The sequence below is a fragment of the Miniopterus natalensis genome, chromosome 15 (assembly GCF_054644295.1).
Source record: "Miniopterus natalensis isolate mMinNat1 chromosome 15, mMinNat1.hap1, whole genome shotgun sequence".
Classification (NCBI taxonomy): domain Eukaryota; kingdom Metazoa; phylum Chordata; class Mammalia; order Chiroptera; family Miniopteridae; genus Miniopterus; species Miniopterus natalensis.
The window spans coordinates 49,303,421-49,322,532 of NC_142095.1; the positions used below are offsets into that span (position 1 = coordinate 49,303,421).

General features: G+C 43.5%; 1 protein-coding gene across 1 annotated transcript in view; it reads right to left on the reverse strand.

Annotated features, from left to right (window-relative positions):
• TAFA4 (TAFA chemokine like family member 4) overlaps positions 1 to 19,112 on the reverse strand; it is a 96,097-nt gene that overhangs the window by 9,681 nt on the left and 67,304 nt on the right. Inside the window, exon 4 of the mRNA XM_016204192.2 lies at positions 7,826 to 7,981. Within this exon, the coding sequence (XP_016059678.2) occupies positions 7,826 to 7,981 (156 nt within the window). The remainder of the gene's footprint in view (positions 1 to 7,825; positions 7,982 to 19,112) is intronic.

Consider the following 19,112-nt stretch of genomic DNA (forward strand, 5'->3'; position numbering starts at 1 on the left):
CGCATTCTACAAAGAAGAGAACACCAAGGCCCGGAGGCATTAAGTGACTTGTCCAAAGTCACATAGTTTGAAAAAAGTCAAGCCGCATGGAATGGAGGCAATCTGACCCTGCAGCTTGTGCTCCAACCTTGAAACACAGGTGGGCAAAAGTCGGTCTCCAGTTGTGAGTATGTGAAACAGAGTTGATTCCTGTGTTATTATTTATTAATTATTGTAATTTTCCATATGAACAACTGTATGCCTACTTTTGCCCACCCCTGGATATGGCTGCTCCCTCACACCAGGGGTCACTAGAAGAAACAGTCCTTGCATAGAATCAGAGACAAAAGCAGGACACACAGCCAGTGCATGCAGACTCCTCCCCACCAGGCAAATGTCTGTGGCTTGATGAGGGCACAGGACAGCTTCACTGTCACCGATGTGGCCAGACACGTCTGCCCTGATGCAGAAAAGTGGCCACCAGTCCCGATTCTGGCCAAATCCTGAGATCCTGTCCCATTCATCCCCTCGAAACCGATAGCCTGAGGAAGGCAGTCTCGTGGTCTAGGGTAACCACCTGCTATCTGAATCAGAAGCGCCAGCACTGAGAAAGGAATGTCGCTAAATAATGGGGTATTTACTGCGTCAAAGACACGGCCACTGGACATGAGTGATGGACACCATGGGGCGAAGCCTGAGAATGTTTATTCTTTTCAGCCCCAAAGATCACAATAATCTCATCTTCAAACTAGATGGAGTTTTGTCATTTTCAAAGCACTTTTCCTACCACTCCTCTTTCGATCGTCCCTACGACGTTCAGAAGCAGGAAGTGGAAGCAGAAGCTTCCAGAAGTAAAGAGCAGAGGTCTCCGTAAAGTGAGGAAATGGGAGAGGAGCTCCTGGGTTGCATTGCCCTCTCTCCACCAGGGCTGTGCCCTGGCGCATTTTGCGGCACTTTAGGCGAGTGAGCCTCCTAGGGCCTGAGCGTGTCTGCAGCGCTGACCGCCCCGTCACTCTTTTCTGAAAGCCCGGGTGGGTCCCAAGCGGCTGTAAAGACAAGTAAGAGAGAGTCCTTGGCCCTCAACTTAAAACACCATCCGCAGGACTGGAGAAGTTTTACAAATGTTGACAGAGCTTAGTTATATTTACACAGAGTTAAAGCTGAATGTAAAATACTTTTTTTATCTTTAAAACTGTTCCCTAGACACTTGCTTTCGCTTGGCGGGGGGGGGGGGGACTATATGCCCTTTAGAGGAATCAGAGCCACGTGAGAGAGTCAGAGGAGCCCTGACAGACAGATGGTCAGTGACCTGTCCTCCTGGGGGCAGGAGGAGCAGTGGGACAGCGAGTGGCCCACTGGAAGCCAGCAGACCATGAGGCCCAAGAGAGTGGTCAGCAAGGACGCACCGGGCACTCGGCTGAGGAGAACGGTCTAGAAAGCCATCTCCAGGGGCTCTTAAGGCCAGCTTCAGATTAGACTTGACTCTCTAAGCAGGAGGGAGCCATGGAAAGTCTGGGAGCAAGGCAGTACAGCAAGCCAGGGACACCTGTGCACCGAGAAGAGCCCGCCTGGCAGGGGGTCGGACAGGGGAGTGGGCGGAAAGGAGGCTGAAAGGGGCCAGTGGAGGTGTGAGTCTGAGAAGGGTTACAGCCGGGGATCAAAGCGGGGGGGCAGAAAGGAGTCCGAGAGGTGGGAGTGAGGTGAGAAATCGGGAGGGAATCCCATTATCTCAACCACACAGCAGAGAATATCGGTGCTTCCCCACGGGCTCACAGGGGCCAGGATATTTCTGATGCCAAACCCTAGAAAAGGAGCTTATGGGGGAAAAAAATGATGAATTTGGGCCTTCATCGCAGAAGAAATAGGCCAGTTCTTAACTACAGAGAAGAATATTGTTTGCCTACTATTCCATTTAAAGATGTACATTGAATTTATTTAAATAAATAAAAGGAAATATATACCATCAAGCTCTTGCGAAATTATTCACCAGTTTTCTTTCACTTAATTGGAAAATATTACGTGACTTTCCAAAGACAGATTCACATGAGCCTCCTTAAAAAAAGCAAGCTGCCCTGGATTCAAAATACTTCTTAGAAATTCTTTCAAGTCTTATAGAAGGACATGGGTGAGGTGCCCCTAGAAGTACTTTATCCAAGGCAGAGCTTCACTGTGAAGGACTTGATAGCAAATGTCTTTCAGAAGAGACAGGCATAATATGAGCCACCACAGTAGCCACAATAAAAGTTGCAAATTCTTTTATGAGTTAAAGGTTGACGAAGGACCTCACAGTTAGGTGACAACCAACCAAGAGTCTGACCTGGGGCTGAAGAAGGTGATTGAACAGCCTGGTGTTGAAGTTCTGAGCACACACTGAGCAGGGCCTGAGCCGAGGCAAAGGGCCAATAAGTCCTTATTGTGCGAGTCCATCCTGCGCCTTGTTAGATGTTTAGCAGCCTGGCCTCCAGCCAGTAGATGGCAGTAGCACCCTCTACCCCACGGTAACAACTCAAAGTATCTCTAGACACTGTCAGATATCAGCCCTGGTTGAGAAACATCATTTATGATTAAGTAGATATACTCAGCCCAAAACAAGAGGCTGAGCTAGTTCATCAGACCTCATTAAACTCTGGCCCATGAAAATACTCCTGATCCATGGTAGACACCATGCCCCTGCCAGCCCACTGTCTTCCTCTGTGCCCCCCCACACACACACACCGTGGGCAGTCACTTGGGCCTGTCAGGCTGGCAAGACGGCCTGTCAAACTTGGGACACGTTTCTCCTTCCCAGAAATCCTGGGCTCTCTTATGAACTCTGTTCACAGCGCTCAGTCCCCTTCTTATGGCACACCCTGCTCCATCTCATCTAGATCAGATTCCCAGAGGCAGGAATTAAGCCCTAAACTGTGATTTTATCCAAGGCCTCAAATACCCACTGCTCTGTTTACACCTCCAGCCTGGTCTTCTGCCATTTCCAAGCCAGACTGAGCTACTTCCAGATCCCAAGGCTGCCCCATTCAGTTCCTCCTACCTGGTAAAGCAGCACTGCTGCTTCCCATGGGCGCCGCCCCTGGCCCCTTCTCTGCCCTGCCCAGAGCCCTTCACTTACTAGAACTTAATTGTCCATCTTTCCAAGTAAAGTGCAGGTTCCTTGAAAGCAGGACCCAAGTCTAATTACCATCCTTCCCCCAGCGTCCCGGACACATCAGGCACAAAGGTATAAAACTATAAATTGATGAATGAACCCACATATGCAGGACACATTCTTCCAGCTCACAAAGTGCTTTTGCAAAGTGCACCTGCTGTCATTCACCTGATGACCAGAGAAAACCCAGACAACGGCTTCATGGGTCAGCAGCACGGACACCACACTCAGCAAGAAAACCTTGAGAAATCACCTCTGTGAGACAGACCCTGGATCTCATCACATGTTGGAGCCATGGACGTTGTCTCCAGTACAAACAGTAGCTCTCATCCCTGACTAAGTGTGTTCCAACATCTGAACAAAGAAATTGAGGTATCATTAAAAGAAAAAACTTTAAAAAGTAACTGCCTCCCATTCCTAAGCCTGTGTCTTATTAATCCATTTTAAACTCGCTGTTTAGACAGCATTCCCTTTGACAGAATAAGTTAAGCTTCATTGTACTACTCATTTATCTCATTTTATCACATATCTCATCTTAGCATTACCTCCACGGAGCTGTATTTTGGCAAATGTGTAGAAAGCAGTTCCCACCACCTAACAGCCTTGTCTATGCCAGAAGATTCAGAAGGAAAACGCTGGCCAGCTGAACAGTGGCCTGTTTTAGGACCCAAGCAAGCACAGCCTCAATCAAATAACTCCCCAGCCCTTCTCCCAAATCCCAAATGTGTATTAAAGACACATCTCAATAATTCGGGGAGATTCATAAGTTAATTTTAACAAAAAAGCTCCATGGGGGAAACAGCTAATTTTTCTCCCTGTTTAACTAATAAAGGCTATAACTTTTGTGGAAAAGCAGTGAAAACACCAGATAAGTATCTGTGGTGTGGATTAATGAAAATGCATGAGGATGCTCCCATTTCCATGCCAACATTAATTAGCACCGGCTCCGATGCGTTTTCACCTTTGTTTTAATTTAAATGTAAATTGAAATGAATTTTATATTCCAGATCCTCTCTATTCTTATTGACAAATAAGATAAGAGGAACATATCAGCAGAGACTAGGTCTTTCCACAAGCCAATTAGCAGCATGATACTGCATAATTATTATGGGATAAAGATTAAGCAGGTAAAGCTAAAAAGCCCTAACGGAAACGTATTCAGATAAGGACTTGAAGATCAGGAGTTGTGAAAACAGATATATATCCTAACTAAAGCCTGAACCACAACTTCTTGTACCTCCCCAGTGACTCTGATCCAATAAACATGTATTGGACACAACTGTTTGCCAAGCAATGGTAGGTGCAGGGGACACAAACACAAAGACAAAATCATGATCCCATCTTTCAGACTTTGGGTATTCTCTGGCCACAAATGTTGCTCTAAAGTTATATATTTATATAAAACGTACCCCCTACTGTCCAATAAGAGCACATCTCATCACAAGTTCCCATTTAAATTTTGTACTGGTCACATCTCAAATGCTCAGTTCGAACCAGTCACACTTCAAATAATCAACAACCACACGCGGTTAGTCACTGCCAAGCCTACTGGGCACGTCCGCATTATGACCCATGAATGGAGAGATACAGAAGCTCTACTGCATAGACTCGGCCAGACACCAAATAAACGGTCCCCATCACCTACCGATCGTATGACACTAGGGAATCATTTAGTTGGCCTGTGAATCTGTTGTTTTGCCACAGACACAACCAAAATGTCCCTCCCGTAGAAGAAAGGCAAGCGGGTTGGGTTAAGAAGTACCCAATGGGTTAAGAAGTACCCATTTGTGTACAACACACATTCATATCAAAAGCCACCACATTTTCTACAAATCTATCTTAAACACAAATATACAGAAAAATATATTGACCAAACAGATAAATGTAGCAACCCCTAGGGTGACGGCCAAAAGGGATTTTGCCCAAATACAAAGCAAGCTCATTTAGGGGAGGTATTAAGGTTTCCTTCACTAAGAGAAAGATGCTAATAGTAATTGCGTCCTACTCATACCGTCCAGGGACCAGTGCAAGTACTCCGAGTACCCCTGCCAGGCGGCTCCGCTGGCTGGAGCACCGGCCCGGACACCAAAAGGCGGTGGGTCTGATTCCCGGTCAGGGCACATGCCCAGGCTGCAGGTTCGATCCCCAGTCAGGGCGTGTACAGGAGGAAACAGATCGATGTTTCCCTCACACAGATGTCTCTTTTTCACACCCTCTCCCCTTCCTCTCTCTCTAAAGTCAACATCCTTGAGCGAGGATTTTTTTAAAAAGCACTTTGACTATTATAAAACATGGTTTAGATATATAAGACTTGATATCCAAAGAGTCCAGGCTAAGCAGAGAGTCTAAATATAGTTTATGTCATGATTCATTAGTTCCTGTAGAAGTGTAAAAATCTACAGAGGCAAGCAAACACGGTTGTTACCTTCAGAAAATAATCTGTGACTGGGAAAGATGAATCAGTTCTCAGCTGGGTTAAATCTCATGCGAGCACCAGCAATGAGGGGAGACGAAACAAGTGACCCAGTTCCTGTCCCCCAGCAACGACAGACTAACGGGAAGGCACACATTCAACAAGCTTTACAACAAATGGGATGCATGTCATACTCTAGAAGCAGAGGGAGATACAGAACATACAGGAGATCTGAAAGGAAAGCAGGAATTAAGTAGACAAAGTATATGTTGTGGGGAAGAGGGCAATGATTGGGCCATTGATGTGCTGAGATGAAGGGAATGGCGTGGGCTCCAGCAGGGAAGGGGTAGACTCGAAACAGTCATTATGCAGGGCCTCACAAACCATGAAGACTTTAGATTTTATTTCTCAAACAGTTGGAAGTCGCCAAACTGTGGTTTCAAGATGACAGTGACATGATCAGTTCTGTTTCTATAGAAGCATCTTTCTTGCTAGAGAGTGGGAAAGGGAAATCTGGGAGCAGCAAGCTCAGCAAGATGCAGTGCTGGCCCCTCGACCGGGGGATAACAGTGGGTAAAGTGGACAACTGGAGAGAGAGCAAAGAGACAGATGGCTGTGACTTGGCTTCAACTGATGGAGAAAATATATAATACACTGTCCCATTTGGTGGTACAGGAACTTAGCAAATTTGTTTAAAATGCATTTTTTAATGTTAAAGATCTTTTTTTTTACTGGTACACAATCCTTTACCTATAATCCCCAAATCCAAAGAGCTCTGAAAATTCAAAGGAGTTCTGTAGGACGTCAGCAAAACCTGCCTTGAATTAACATGAGGTTCCATCCTGCCTACCCCCATCTGCATGAATATTCATCCACCTCACTGTAGAAATATTAATATCTGTGATTATGGGGTGCAACTGGAGAGGACAGAGGGTTTGTTAGGTAACAGGTGGTACATGCACTGTTACCTTCATAAAATCTGACAAAGTCTGAATTCAGCAACACATCTGGCCCCCAGGGTTTCCAAAAAGGAAATGCAGATGGGAGGTTTCCCACATTCACTCTCCAGCATAGAGCGACTGAGGCTCTGCTGATACAACCCCATTGCGATCACACAGCCCATAAAGCTGTGCAGGGGGAGAGAGGTGAGGTGCGGAGTCAGCTATTATATTCTATTGTGCAATAGGACCTGCAGTTAAGGATGTGTGTGTGTGAATGTGAGAGTGTGTGTGTGTGAGTGTGTGTGTGAATGAGTGTGTGAGTATATGTGTCTGTGAGTCTGAGTGTATATGAGTGTGTGTGTGTATGTGTGAGAGAGTGTGTGAGTGTGGGTGTGGGTGAGAGTGTGTGAGTGCGTGTGTGTGTGTGTGTGAGAGTGTGTGTGTGCATGTGTGAGTGCGTGTGAGTGCATGTGTATGTATGTGAGTGTGTGTGTGAGTGCATGTGTGTGTGTGTGTGCATGTGTGAGTGCGTGTGAGTGCATGTGTATGTATGTGTGTGTGAGTGCGTGTGTGAGTGCATGTGTGTGTGTTTGTGTGAGTGTGTGTGTGTGTGAGTGCATGTGTTTGTGTGTGTGTGTGTTTGTGTGCTTTAACTGTCAACTTTCAGACATGCAACAGATAAGACTGGAAGAGTTTGTTTTCAGGGAGATCTCATGCCACTGTAGAGAAACTGCTACAAGGCTTAACCTCACATATCTGTTCTCCTGGGGACTAATATTTGCTTCTAACAAGGTGTCTGCTAGTAAAAGGCAGGGACTCCACATACAACCTTCAACATTCGCTCTTTTTTTAAGCATTGGCATAGTACTCTGCTAGAAAAATTAGAAACAACACATGAATAATACATGATCCCAAACTATTGTCTGAGAAGTTGCACCAAAAAGATGTTTTTTGATGTTTGTTAAAATAATAATAAACCAGAAATTAAGGAAATATTTGTCTACAACATTAAATATGAGAAACCAGACTGAGTCCAGAGTTTGAGAGCAGGAAGAAGAGCACATCTAAGGAAGCAAATGCTTTGATGGGTGAGCTCTAGAGGGACAGCTGGCCCAGAAGAAATCAAAGCACATCTTCCTGACTGCCCAGTAAAGGACTCCCCATGCATCAGTAGTAACTTACCTTACTCATTATGAAATTCGTGGAGTTATATTTATGTTCACTTTTGGAATGACAGTGATCTAAAATAAGCCTAGTTTTCTTTGCATTGCAAAGACAGTAAAGTTGGGAGATTCCTGGCAGCTGTGAGCCCTCGTGCGACATTAGAGAAACTGACCAGAAAGGTCTTACCTTCAACACAAGAAGGCTGAGTCCGAGTGGTGCCAGCAACCTGCCCCGGGAAGCAAGAGCACTTGACTGTTCGCGATCGCTCTTCTATGTGGTTTTTGTTACAGCACCTGTGCACAGCAACCACCTCACAGGTCCCCTGCTTGACGTGGTGCTGACCTGGCAGGCGATGGGGGAGAGAAACAGACCCAGTGCTGTTATGAGGAAATGACCACCAAGGACATAAATGATGCCATGGCTACATTTTCCAACTTCTGTGCTGCTTAATCTTTGAAACTTTTTATTTTGACATAATTTCAAACGTATATAAAGGTGTCAGAGAAGGGAGGCTGGAAGATCCTGGGCTCACCTCCGCCCACCCACACACAAAAACTACAACTAAATACAAAGCACCCATCCCTGAGAACCACCTCTAGACCTGCGGAACAGACTCTCTACAACTGAGAACATAAAGAAAAAGCCACATCTTGATGGGTAAGGGGCACTGGAGAGGCATTCCCCAATGGAGGGATATCACAACCCCGGAGGCCCCCTTGAGGGGTGAGGCGTCTGGCCCACCTGGGGCTCCCCAGCCTGGGGACCTGCTCCAGGAAGAGGAGCCCCTAACATCTGGTTGTGAGAACCAGCCAGGCTTCTGTCCCAGAAACTGAGGGGCTCTGGAAAAGAGAGTGTCCCCCCTTCCAGGGCCTGTGCACAAATTCACTCGCTCGGAACCAAAGCACAGGGACAGCACTGTGAGGGGCACCTGGGTCATATGTGAAAGAGAGGTATCAGCTAACTTTCGGGTGCCTGCCGGGGGGGGGGGGGGGGGGGGCCTCTGGGAATGGAGGGGATAGCCAGTGCCTTGCTTTCCTCGTTTGCTCTCCTCTCAGCCTGCCCAAGCTGGTGGCGCCAGACCTGACACTCTTCATTAAGCTGCTCCCCACTCCACCCACCCTGCATTCCCCTGAGGACCCACCCAGCCAGAGCGGTGCTCTGCTCCTGCCCCAGAACCCGGGGCCAGCCCAGTGGGCCTCCAAAGTGGGGTCCTGCCCACCAGCAGCTAGAGGATGGCCCTGGCAGACTTTTAAAACAGTACACTGCCCCCCAGCACTGGTGGGTGGCCAAAAGCATCCCTAAAGTGGGGCTGTGGGGCCAGACCCTGCACACTTATGTACCCACAGCAGTAGAGACCAGGCCTCACAACATCCAGGAGGCCTGCCCTACACACCAGCAGACCAGCGGCCGTGGCAGTCGGCTTTACAGCCAGCCAGGCCAGAGGCCAGCCCAACCCCCCAGCGCACCCCCAGCAGGCCCGGCCTCACAGACAAACGAGCTGGGGGCCAGCCCCACCCAACAGAGAGTCCTCAACAGTTGTAGTTCAACCACAACACAAGTCCACACAGAGCCCACACAGGGGACGCCCCTGGAAAACCTGGCCCTGGTGACCAGGGGGACTGTACTACTGGGCCCCACAAGATACCTTCTACATAGGACCACTCTTCCAGTACTGCGAGATCCACCTAACACACAGAAACAGACAGTCTTAGGCAAAAGGAGGAGACACAAAAATATCTTCCAAATTAGAAAACAAGACAGAACTCCAAGGAAAGAACTAAAGGAAATGGAGATGAGCAACCTGCTTCCAAGCAATGGTCATAAGGGTGCTCCTCAGACTCAGGAGATGAATGGAAAAACACAATGAGAACTTCAACAAAGAGACAAAAAATAAGTTTTTTAAAAATCAGAACTGAGGAATACAATAAATTAAAGGAAAAATATACTAAAGAATATCAACAGCAGGTATGAGGCAGGATAACGGGTCAGCAACATGGAAGACAAAGTAGTGGAAATCACCTAATTGGAAAACAAATAAATTAATAAATTTTTTAAATGAGGAGAATTTAAGGGACCTGTGGGACAAAATCAGGCATCCTGATTTGCATTACAGCGTCCCAGGAGGAGAGAAAAGGGCACAAAACCTATTCAAACAAATAAAGGACAAAAACTTCCCTAACCTGACAAAGGGAACAGGCATCCAAGTCCAGGAAGCACATGGAACATTCTCTAGGATAAACCACATTATGCCACAAGACAATTCTCAATTAATTTAAGAATAAAATAATATGAAGCGCACATTATGCCACAAGACAATTCTCAATTAATTTAAGAATAAAATAAAAGAAGTGTCTTCTTAGACCACAGTCATATGAAACTAGAAACCAATTACAAGAAGGAAACTGGGAAAAGCACAAACACGTGGAGGCTAAACAACATGCTACTTAACAATTAATGGGTCAACAAAGAAATCAAAGAAAAATAAAAAATACCTTGAGACAAGTGAAAATGGAAACACAACATTTTAAAATCTATGGGACACAGGAAAAGCAGTTCTAAGATTGAAGTTCAGAGCAATACAGGCTGACCTCAAGAAATAAGAAAAGTCTCAAATAACAAATCTAACCTTACACCTAAAGGAACTAAAAAATAAAGAAAAAAAGGCCAAAAGTTATTAGAAAGAGGGATATAATAAAGACCAGAGCAGAAATAAACGTAATAGAGACTTTAAAAAAAAATAGAAAAGTTCAATGAAAATAGAACTGGGGTTTTTGAAAAGATAAACAAAATTGATAAACCTTTAGCCAGAATCATAATGAAAAAGAGAAAAAGGGCTCAAATAAATAAAACAGGAAATGAAAATGGGAAAGTTTCAACTAACACCACAGAAATACAAGGAATCATGAGATTACCACAATTATACTGTCACTATTTGCAGGTGACATGATACTATACATAGAAAACCCTAAAAACTCCACCAAAAACTATTAGAACGAAAAAATGAATTCAGTAAAGTTTCAAAATACAAAATTAATAAGTGAGTTGTGTTTTCATACATTAATAACAAACCATTAGAAAGAGCAGTCAAGAAAAAAATCCCATTTACAATTGCATTGAAAATAATGAAATACATAGGAATAAATTTAACCAAGGAGGTGAAAGATCTATACACTGAAAACTAAAAGGTATTGAAAAAACTGAGGACACACAAATAAATGAAAGAATATGCCATGCTCATTGAAAGAATCAGTACTGTTAAGTGTCCGTACCACCCAAAGCAATCCACAGGGTTAATGCAATCCCTATCAAAATACCAGTGGCATTTTTCACAGGACTAGAACAAATAACCCTAAAATTTATATGGAGCACAAATGATCTCAAATAGTTAACGCAATCTGGAAAAAGAAGAACTTGGAGGTGTCATACTCAATGATTTCAAACTATACTACAAAGCTATAGTAACCAAAATAGTATGATACTGGCACAAAAGTAGCATATAAAACAATGGAACAGAATAAATAGCTCAGAAATAAACCAACTCTCACATGGTCAACTAATCTATGACAAAGGACGCAAGAAGATACAATGGGGAAAAGACAGTCTATTCTATAAATGGTGTGGAGAAAACTGGACAGCTACATGTAAAAATTTGAAACTGGACCACTTTCTTACACTACATACAAAAACAAACTCAAAAGGAATTAAAGACTTAACTGTAAGACCAGACACCATAAAACTCCTAGAAGAAAAATTAAGTAGTAAACTCTTTGACATCAGTCTTACCAATAATTTTTTAGATATGTCTCCCCAAGCAAGGGCAACAAAACCAAAATAAAGTAAATGAGATTACATTAAACTAAAAAGATTTTGCACAGGGAAGTAAACCATCAACAAAATGAAAAGGCAACCCACTGAATGGAAGAAGACATTTGCAACTGACACATACAACAAGGGTTTAATATCCAAAATATATAATGAACTCATACAACTCAACATAAAAAAAAACAAACAAAAAAAAAAAAAAAAACCTGATTTAAAAATAGACAGAGGGCCTGAATAGACAGTTTCCCAAAGAAGACATATAGTTGGCCAACAGACACATGAAAAGATGCTCAACATCCCTAACCATCAGAGAAATGGAAATCAAATCACAAGAAGGTATCACCTCTCACCTGTCAGGTTGGCTATTATCAAAAAAAACAATAAGTGTTCACTAGAATGTGGAGAAAAGGGAACCCTCATGCATTGTTGGTGGGAATGCAGATTGGTGCAGTCACTATGGAAAACAGTATGGAGTTTCCTTTAAAAATTAAAACTAGAACTACCATATGACCCAGCAATTCCACTTCTGGGTATCTGTCCAAAAAAAAACCAAAAAATACTAACTCAAAAAAATATATACGCACTACTATGTTCATTGCCGCATTACTTGAAATAGCTTAGATATGGAAGCAACCTAAGCATCCATTCATTGATAGATGAGTGGATAAAGAAGATGTGATACACAAAGACACACACACACAATGGAATATTACTCAGCCATAAAAAAGAATGAAATCTTACATTTGTGACATGACTAGAGAATTACGCTAAGTGAATTAAGTCAGAGAAAGACAAATACTATATGATTTCTTTAATATGTGGAATCTAAAAAGCAAAATAAACAAACAAAACAAAAAGAGGCACATAGACACAGAGAACAAATCAATGGTTGCCAGAGGGGAGGGGGCGGAGAGAAGACTGAGAAACCTGAAGGAGAATAAAAGGTATAAAATCAGTAAGTCACAGGGATGGAATATGCAACATGGGGAACACACGGCAAAAGCAACCGTGTAGGACATAAGATGGTTACTAGACTTATTGTGGTGCTCACTTTATTAGGCATATAAATGCTGAGCAAACATGTTGTATAGCTGAAACTAACATATTGAGTATGTTTTAATTTTAAAAACTTTTTAAGGAAAGAATAACAGTGAGGAAGATAAAACTCCAGTGACCATTTGATCATTTCTTCTTCTTCCACTGTGTACTTTTTAGGGTTGTTTGATTTTTTTTACAGTGACTATGTTTTGCTTTTCATATAAAAACAACAAAACTAAGTTTGAAGATTTTGTAAAGCTGTCAAGAAGAGTGCAAAAAACTTGACCCCCAAAATACTCAACCCACGGTTATGCTACATTATTCACATGGTACAGATTTCACAGATATAATTAAGATTACTAATTGATTTTAATAAACAGAAATCAATCAGACAGAGAAAGACAAATAACATATGATTTCATTTATATGTGGAATCTAAAAAAACAAAATAAACAAAGAAAACAGAAACTCAGATGCAGAGAACAAATTGGTAGTTCCCAGATAGGAGAGGGTTTGGGGGCTGGGTGAAAAAGGGGAAGGGATTAAGAAGTACAATTGCCAGCCCTGGCTGGTGTGGTTCAGTGGTTAGAGTGTCGGCCCACATACTGAAGGGTCTAGGGTTTGATTCCCGGTGAAGAGCGTGTACCTAGGTTGTAGTTCCAGTCCCCTGCCCCTGTCGCGGTACATGTGGGAGGCAATCAATCAATGTGTCTGTAACATAGATGTCTCTCTCTCTCTTCTCCTCCTCCCTCTCTTCCATTCTCTCCAGAAATCAATGGAAGAAATATCCTCAAGTGACAATTAACAAAAAAAAAGAAGTCCAATTGTCATTTATAAACAGTCGTGGGGATGTAAAGCACAGTGTGGAGAATACAGTCAGCAACAGTACAATAACTATACATCTTGTCAGATAGGTATTGAACTTTTGGGGTAATCACTTTATAAGGTTATAAATGTCTAATCACCATGTTGTACACCAGAAACTAATATAATATATATAATTTTGTATGCCAACTGTAGCTGAAAAATAATTTTTAAAAAAAATAGGTAAAGGACTTGAACAGACACTTCTCCAAAGATGATAAACAAATAGCCAACAAGCATTAGCAATGCTCAGCATCACTAATCATTAGGGAAACCCAAGTCACAACCACAGTAAGATACAACTCACACCTGTTATGATGGCTACTATTAAAAAATCAGAAAATATCAAGTGTTGATGAAGATGTAGAGTGATTGGAACCCTGAGCAGTGTTGGTGAGATTGTAAAATGGTGCAACTGTGGCAGGATAGTAAGAAGCTAGGAAAATCCTGGGCAAGTAGAATGGGGAAACTGAGACAAGAAAATTAAACAAGGCCAAACAGTTTGGGCAGCTTGCAGCCAGCTTGTGAATTGCAAGACCTTATCTTCCCCAACCAAGGACACTTGAGAACAAATGGTTTATACCCTCCTCCCTAACCAGAGAATACATAACTCAAATCACCCTGGCCTGGGAAATAGAGAAGAGACCCAATTAATGCATTTGTGCCAGTTAACCCCAATGACAGATGAAGTCTGGGGAACAAATAACAAAAATCCCAAAAGTATTGGATAGTATCACTTGGGAGAATGTTAACCAGGAAAGATAGCTGCTAGGGCAGGAGAAGGGGAAGGGGGGGAGGGGAGTTTATCTCACCCACTAAACAAAAAAGTTAGCAGTCTTGGGACTTGCCAAGATAAAGTCACCAGATGTTCTCACAAATTCTGGGGAAAGCCACAACAGTGTAAAAGGGGGGCCTTGAAATCTAGTCTATCCCACAGGGGAACCTTGAAACCTAAAGAGGGGGAAAAGTATAAAACCCTTGAACCCCCACTAGGTGGGGCACTCAGACTAGCTGAGTTGGCTGCTTGTGCTTTATGCCAAGTTTATTCTTAATAAATTCACTTGCTTTGCTTCAACACTGCTTTCTGTCACTAGTCTGAATTATTTCTCTCGAGGGTAACAAGAGCCAAGGAGGGGAGGCCCGAGCCCCCTCCAACTCAGATGGCTCTCTGGTAACACAACCAGTATAGAAAACAATATGGAGTTTCCTCAAAAAATTAAAAATAGAGCTACCATGTGATCCAGCAATCCTACTTTTGGAGACATATAGATATATCTATAATTGAAATCTAAGAATATATATCTAAGAATTGAAATCAGGGTCTTATAGAGGTATTTGTATACCCATGTTTATAGCAGCAGTATTCACAAAAGCAACCTGGGTAAGCAAAATGTGATCTATATATACAACCAATGTTATTCAGCCTTAAAGATTAAGCAAATACTGTCAAGTACTATACAACATGGATGAACCTTGAGAACATTATGCTAAGTGAAATAAGCCAGACTCCTCACACACATACACATACACACACACACACAAATACTGCATATATTCCACTTATTTGAGGTATGCAAAGTAGTCAAACTGATAGAAAATAAGTGGAATGGTGCCTAGCAATATTAAAAGGTTCTGGAAATCTGTTTCACATAAATGTGAATATACTTAACACCACTGAACTGTACACTAAAAAATGGCTATGATAGTACATTTTGTTTTTTAAAAGTAAATAATTTTTTTTTTTTAAAGTAAAGACACATTTTGGAGCTGGGAAAAAAATTTAGAAAGAAAAAAAGTGGGAAGTTATCCTGGATTATCCAGGTGGGGCTACTGTGATCTCGTGAGCCCTTAGAGGCAGAGCACTGACGTAGAGGGAAGTCGGAGATTTAAATCAGGAAGGCCCAGAGGCCCGTTGCTGGCATGGAGGGGCCAAAAGTCAAGGAAATGGAGACCTCAGTTCTACAACCGCAAGTACTGAATTTTGCGACCAACCTGAGCACATTTGGAGAATTCTTCCTCAGGGCCTCCATAAAGGAACGTAGTCCTGCTGGTACTTTGATTTTAGCACAGTGGTGAGACCCTGTGCCAGACTTCTGACCTACAGAGACAGGCCTCTAAATGTGTAGGAATTTGTCACAGCAGCAACAGCAAACTAATACAAGGCCTTTTACCCAGGTCCACTCCATGTAAACTTGTGGTCTCATCTGCTTTATCATTCACTCTCTTTCATATATTTATCTGATCCATTTGAGAGTAAGTTGCAGACATCATACAGGGTCCTTTAGCCTTCTTTAAGCAGAAACTTCCTCAGCTTTTCTCTTTCTTAACCTTGACATTTTAAAAGATTACATGCCAGTTATTTTGTAGACTGTCCTGCAATTTGGTTTTGCTGGTATTTCCTCATTTAGATTCAGGTGACACCTCAATTCTCAGTGCATCATATCAGGAGGCAATGAGGCCCATTGCCCATTATTGGTCCTATTTCCTTTAAGCACATGGTTAAACTGGTGTCTGCCAGTTTCCCCATTTGCAAAGGTACTGTTTTTCCCTTTATAATTAAAAAGCATTTTAGGGGGAGATATGAGACTTTATAAATATTCCATTTTTCATTCAACTTTTATCCATTATTTTTAGCATCCATTAATGATTTCCACCTGAATCAATTATCAATATGATGGTTGCAAAGCTGATTTTATATTGATGTTCAAATTATCTCAGATCTAGATAGAAAAGCCCTCAAAGTGGCAGCATGCCATTCTGAAACATTGTTATTAATACTCTGAGACCTTACTAACTTTCTGGCTCAAAAGATGTGCCAAGCAGATTTAAACTTCTCGCGGCACTCATCATTTTCTCCAAGGAGCCATGATTATTTCTTGTGGGGCATTAGATTTAGAAACCAAGACCTTGGCACACAGTTTTACTCATTGCTGCGAGGGAGTGATTTGAGGTTGAAGGGCAGGTGGAGACCTGTGTGTGTACAGCGCGAGTTCACACTGATACCTCCAGTTCGAAGCTACCCCGCAGCTCTCACTACTCCTCCACCGTTCTCTATTTGTAGCTCCCATCGCCAACAACGAGAAAGCTGACCTCCACAATCCCATAACACAGGGAGAGCGGTTTGTTTAATTTATATCACAATGCATTTTATTAGTGAGGAGTGTTTTGTTATAACAACAGAAACTCATCTGAGCTAAATTAAGCCAAAGAGAATTTATTGGAAAATTATCAGGAGACTGCAGAACCAAGAGAGAGCTTATCTTAATGATAAGTGGATGTTCCTCCTGGTGACCCTGAGAGCATAAAGCCATTGTGTGAGTCTGTCAGACTGCTCAAGACAATGTCAGCTGTGAAAATCACCATCTCAGTCCCTATGTCCCTGCCTCCTACTATCCACAGCTTTGTGCAGGCCCTTCCCCCATGGTAGTGGTTGGTCTTTATGATCAAGAGCAGGCAATAGGAGTGATGATGTCACTCCCAAGACTGGGTGGCCACCCTCTCTGTGCACCTTGGATCACTTGCTCCGGGGAAACCGTGGCATGAGCAGCCCTATAGAAAGTCCTGTGTGGCAAGAAACAGACGCCTTCAGCCAAAGGTCCTGGAGGCGAGCGTGGAAGCAGACTCCAGCCCACACTGGGCCAGCGCTGATCTGTACGCCACAGTGCAGCCCACCCAGCGGTGGCTTGTCACTTCCATGCTCAGGTTATAGAGATGGTACATTCGCTTGCCTGCTCCTCACTCACCCCGGGGAAACCATGTTGAGTGTGGCTCTATGAAGAGGCCCCTGGGGCCGAGAACTGAAGTCCGCGGCCACCAGCCAGTCCCGAGTGAATGTGCAGGTGCCCGCTGCAGCCGACCTCAACCCCCAGTCTTCACAGACTGCAACACCGAGGATGGCTCAACTATAATCCCACAACTGAGGCAGGACCACCCAGCTGAGCCGCTCCCAGATTCCTGGTGCTCGGGGTCCCTGTGAAATAACTAGTCAATTGTTTTAAGCTTCTAAGATTTCAGCTAATTTGTTGCATGACAACAAATAACTAACACACCCTCTCTGGCTGCACCCGGATGAGTGACTTACCTTTGCTCTGATAATAAAACAATGTGAACAAGATTGAAGAAGAGGCAATGTTTAGAAATTATTAATAAAAGACCACCTTTTGGAGCCCCCTCATGATTTCCAGATATATCATTTACATATAAATTTTTCTGTGAATTACAAGCAATCTCATCACCATTAAGAGGTTTCAGCAGGATTCCCACTGGCAAGTGCTGTCCTTGGTTCCTGCTGTTTGGTGCATGTGCTTCAAATAACCAGTTTAAAAATAGTCTATAATTCTGTTTTTTTAATCCATAAAGATAAGCCTTCTGTGATAGGCAGTTAGACAGACAGGAGCACGGCAAGGAAGATGGGCCAGGTACAGAAGGTCATCAGGGTGGAAAGCCCTGCATAGCAATGGACAATGTAGGGTGGCCTTTCCTCCCCTAGCATATCAATAGTCATGTGGTTTGGACCCCGTGACCTTTTCTGCCTAGAGATGACATTTAGGCCTCAGTTGTGTTTCAGCTCCAGGCCCAGAAAAGCAGCAAAACCAGCCACGGCTGACCTCAGGACCAGCTGCATTGGATGATGACCCCCTGCCCCGAGCAGACCAATCAGTGGGGACCACAGCCTGAAGGGACACACTGGAAAGCTGCTGACTATTATAATGAGACTTTTCCCTGGGGCCTCCCCTAAAATCTCCTCCCTTAAAAGCATTAGGACGGGGGACCCAGCGCTCTCCTTCCAGGGAGCATGCCTGAGCCTTCCCCTTCCCCTTCCCCTTCCTCCCCCCACCCACCAGGCAGGTTACCATCAGCTTCCTCAGTCCCAAGCTCCAAGGGCCTTTCCTTTACCTCTATAACTTGTTTCCTAAGCCCATTTCTTCTAGGAATTACTTCTCCTACCTCTGTATTTATCAAATAAATGTTCTCTTATAGTTGGAGTCTTGGCTCTGAATTCTTTCCTAGCCGGAACCCACGTACCAAGGTTGCTGAACACAGGTCTGGTCTAAGACCACTGGACTAACACACAGTGCCATTCCTACCACCAACACTTCCACAAAATAACCTTTATATTATTCCGAATTTTTCTGGCCCTCCCCTGTCCTACTATCTTAAAAGTTGGTGCAAGCAAAATTCAATTATGGGTGAAAACAAATACGAAGGTAACTTCCATTTGTAAAACATATAAAAGAAGAGCCAGTACCCAGAGAATCAACCAATCTGTAGTTTCCAATCTACTACAGAAGGAAGCATAAATGTGAAGGAATTAAAACTATAAACTTAATTAAATGTTCATAACAAGAGTGTTGATTTCCCATAGGTAGTTGTATACAATCGTAAAAAAAATTTAATAGTAATTCCAATGTCAGGAGCAACACAGGGCTTTAGCTGACTAAGCAGAAAGGCGAGGACTGGGAGGAGTTGGCGGGCAGGCCCTCGTCTGGCCTCTAATCGCAAATAAGCACCTCGGGTAACATTCCCTGACAGCTGACCGGCCACGTGGGGCCGAGTGGATCCATCCCACGTCCTCTCTCACCGACTGCCCTCCCTGTTGGCCACCGTCTCGGTTGCTCCGACTGCACTAACAAAACACACACTGGGTGCCTTAAACAACAGTAATTTCTCATAGTTCTGGTGGCTGGAAGTCTGGGATCAAGACACGGGCCAGCCCAGTTCCTGGTGAGAGCTCTCTTCTGGCTCCCCA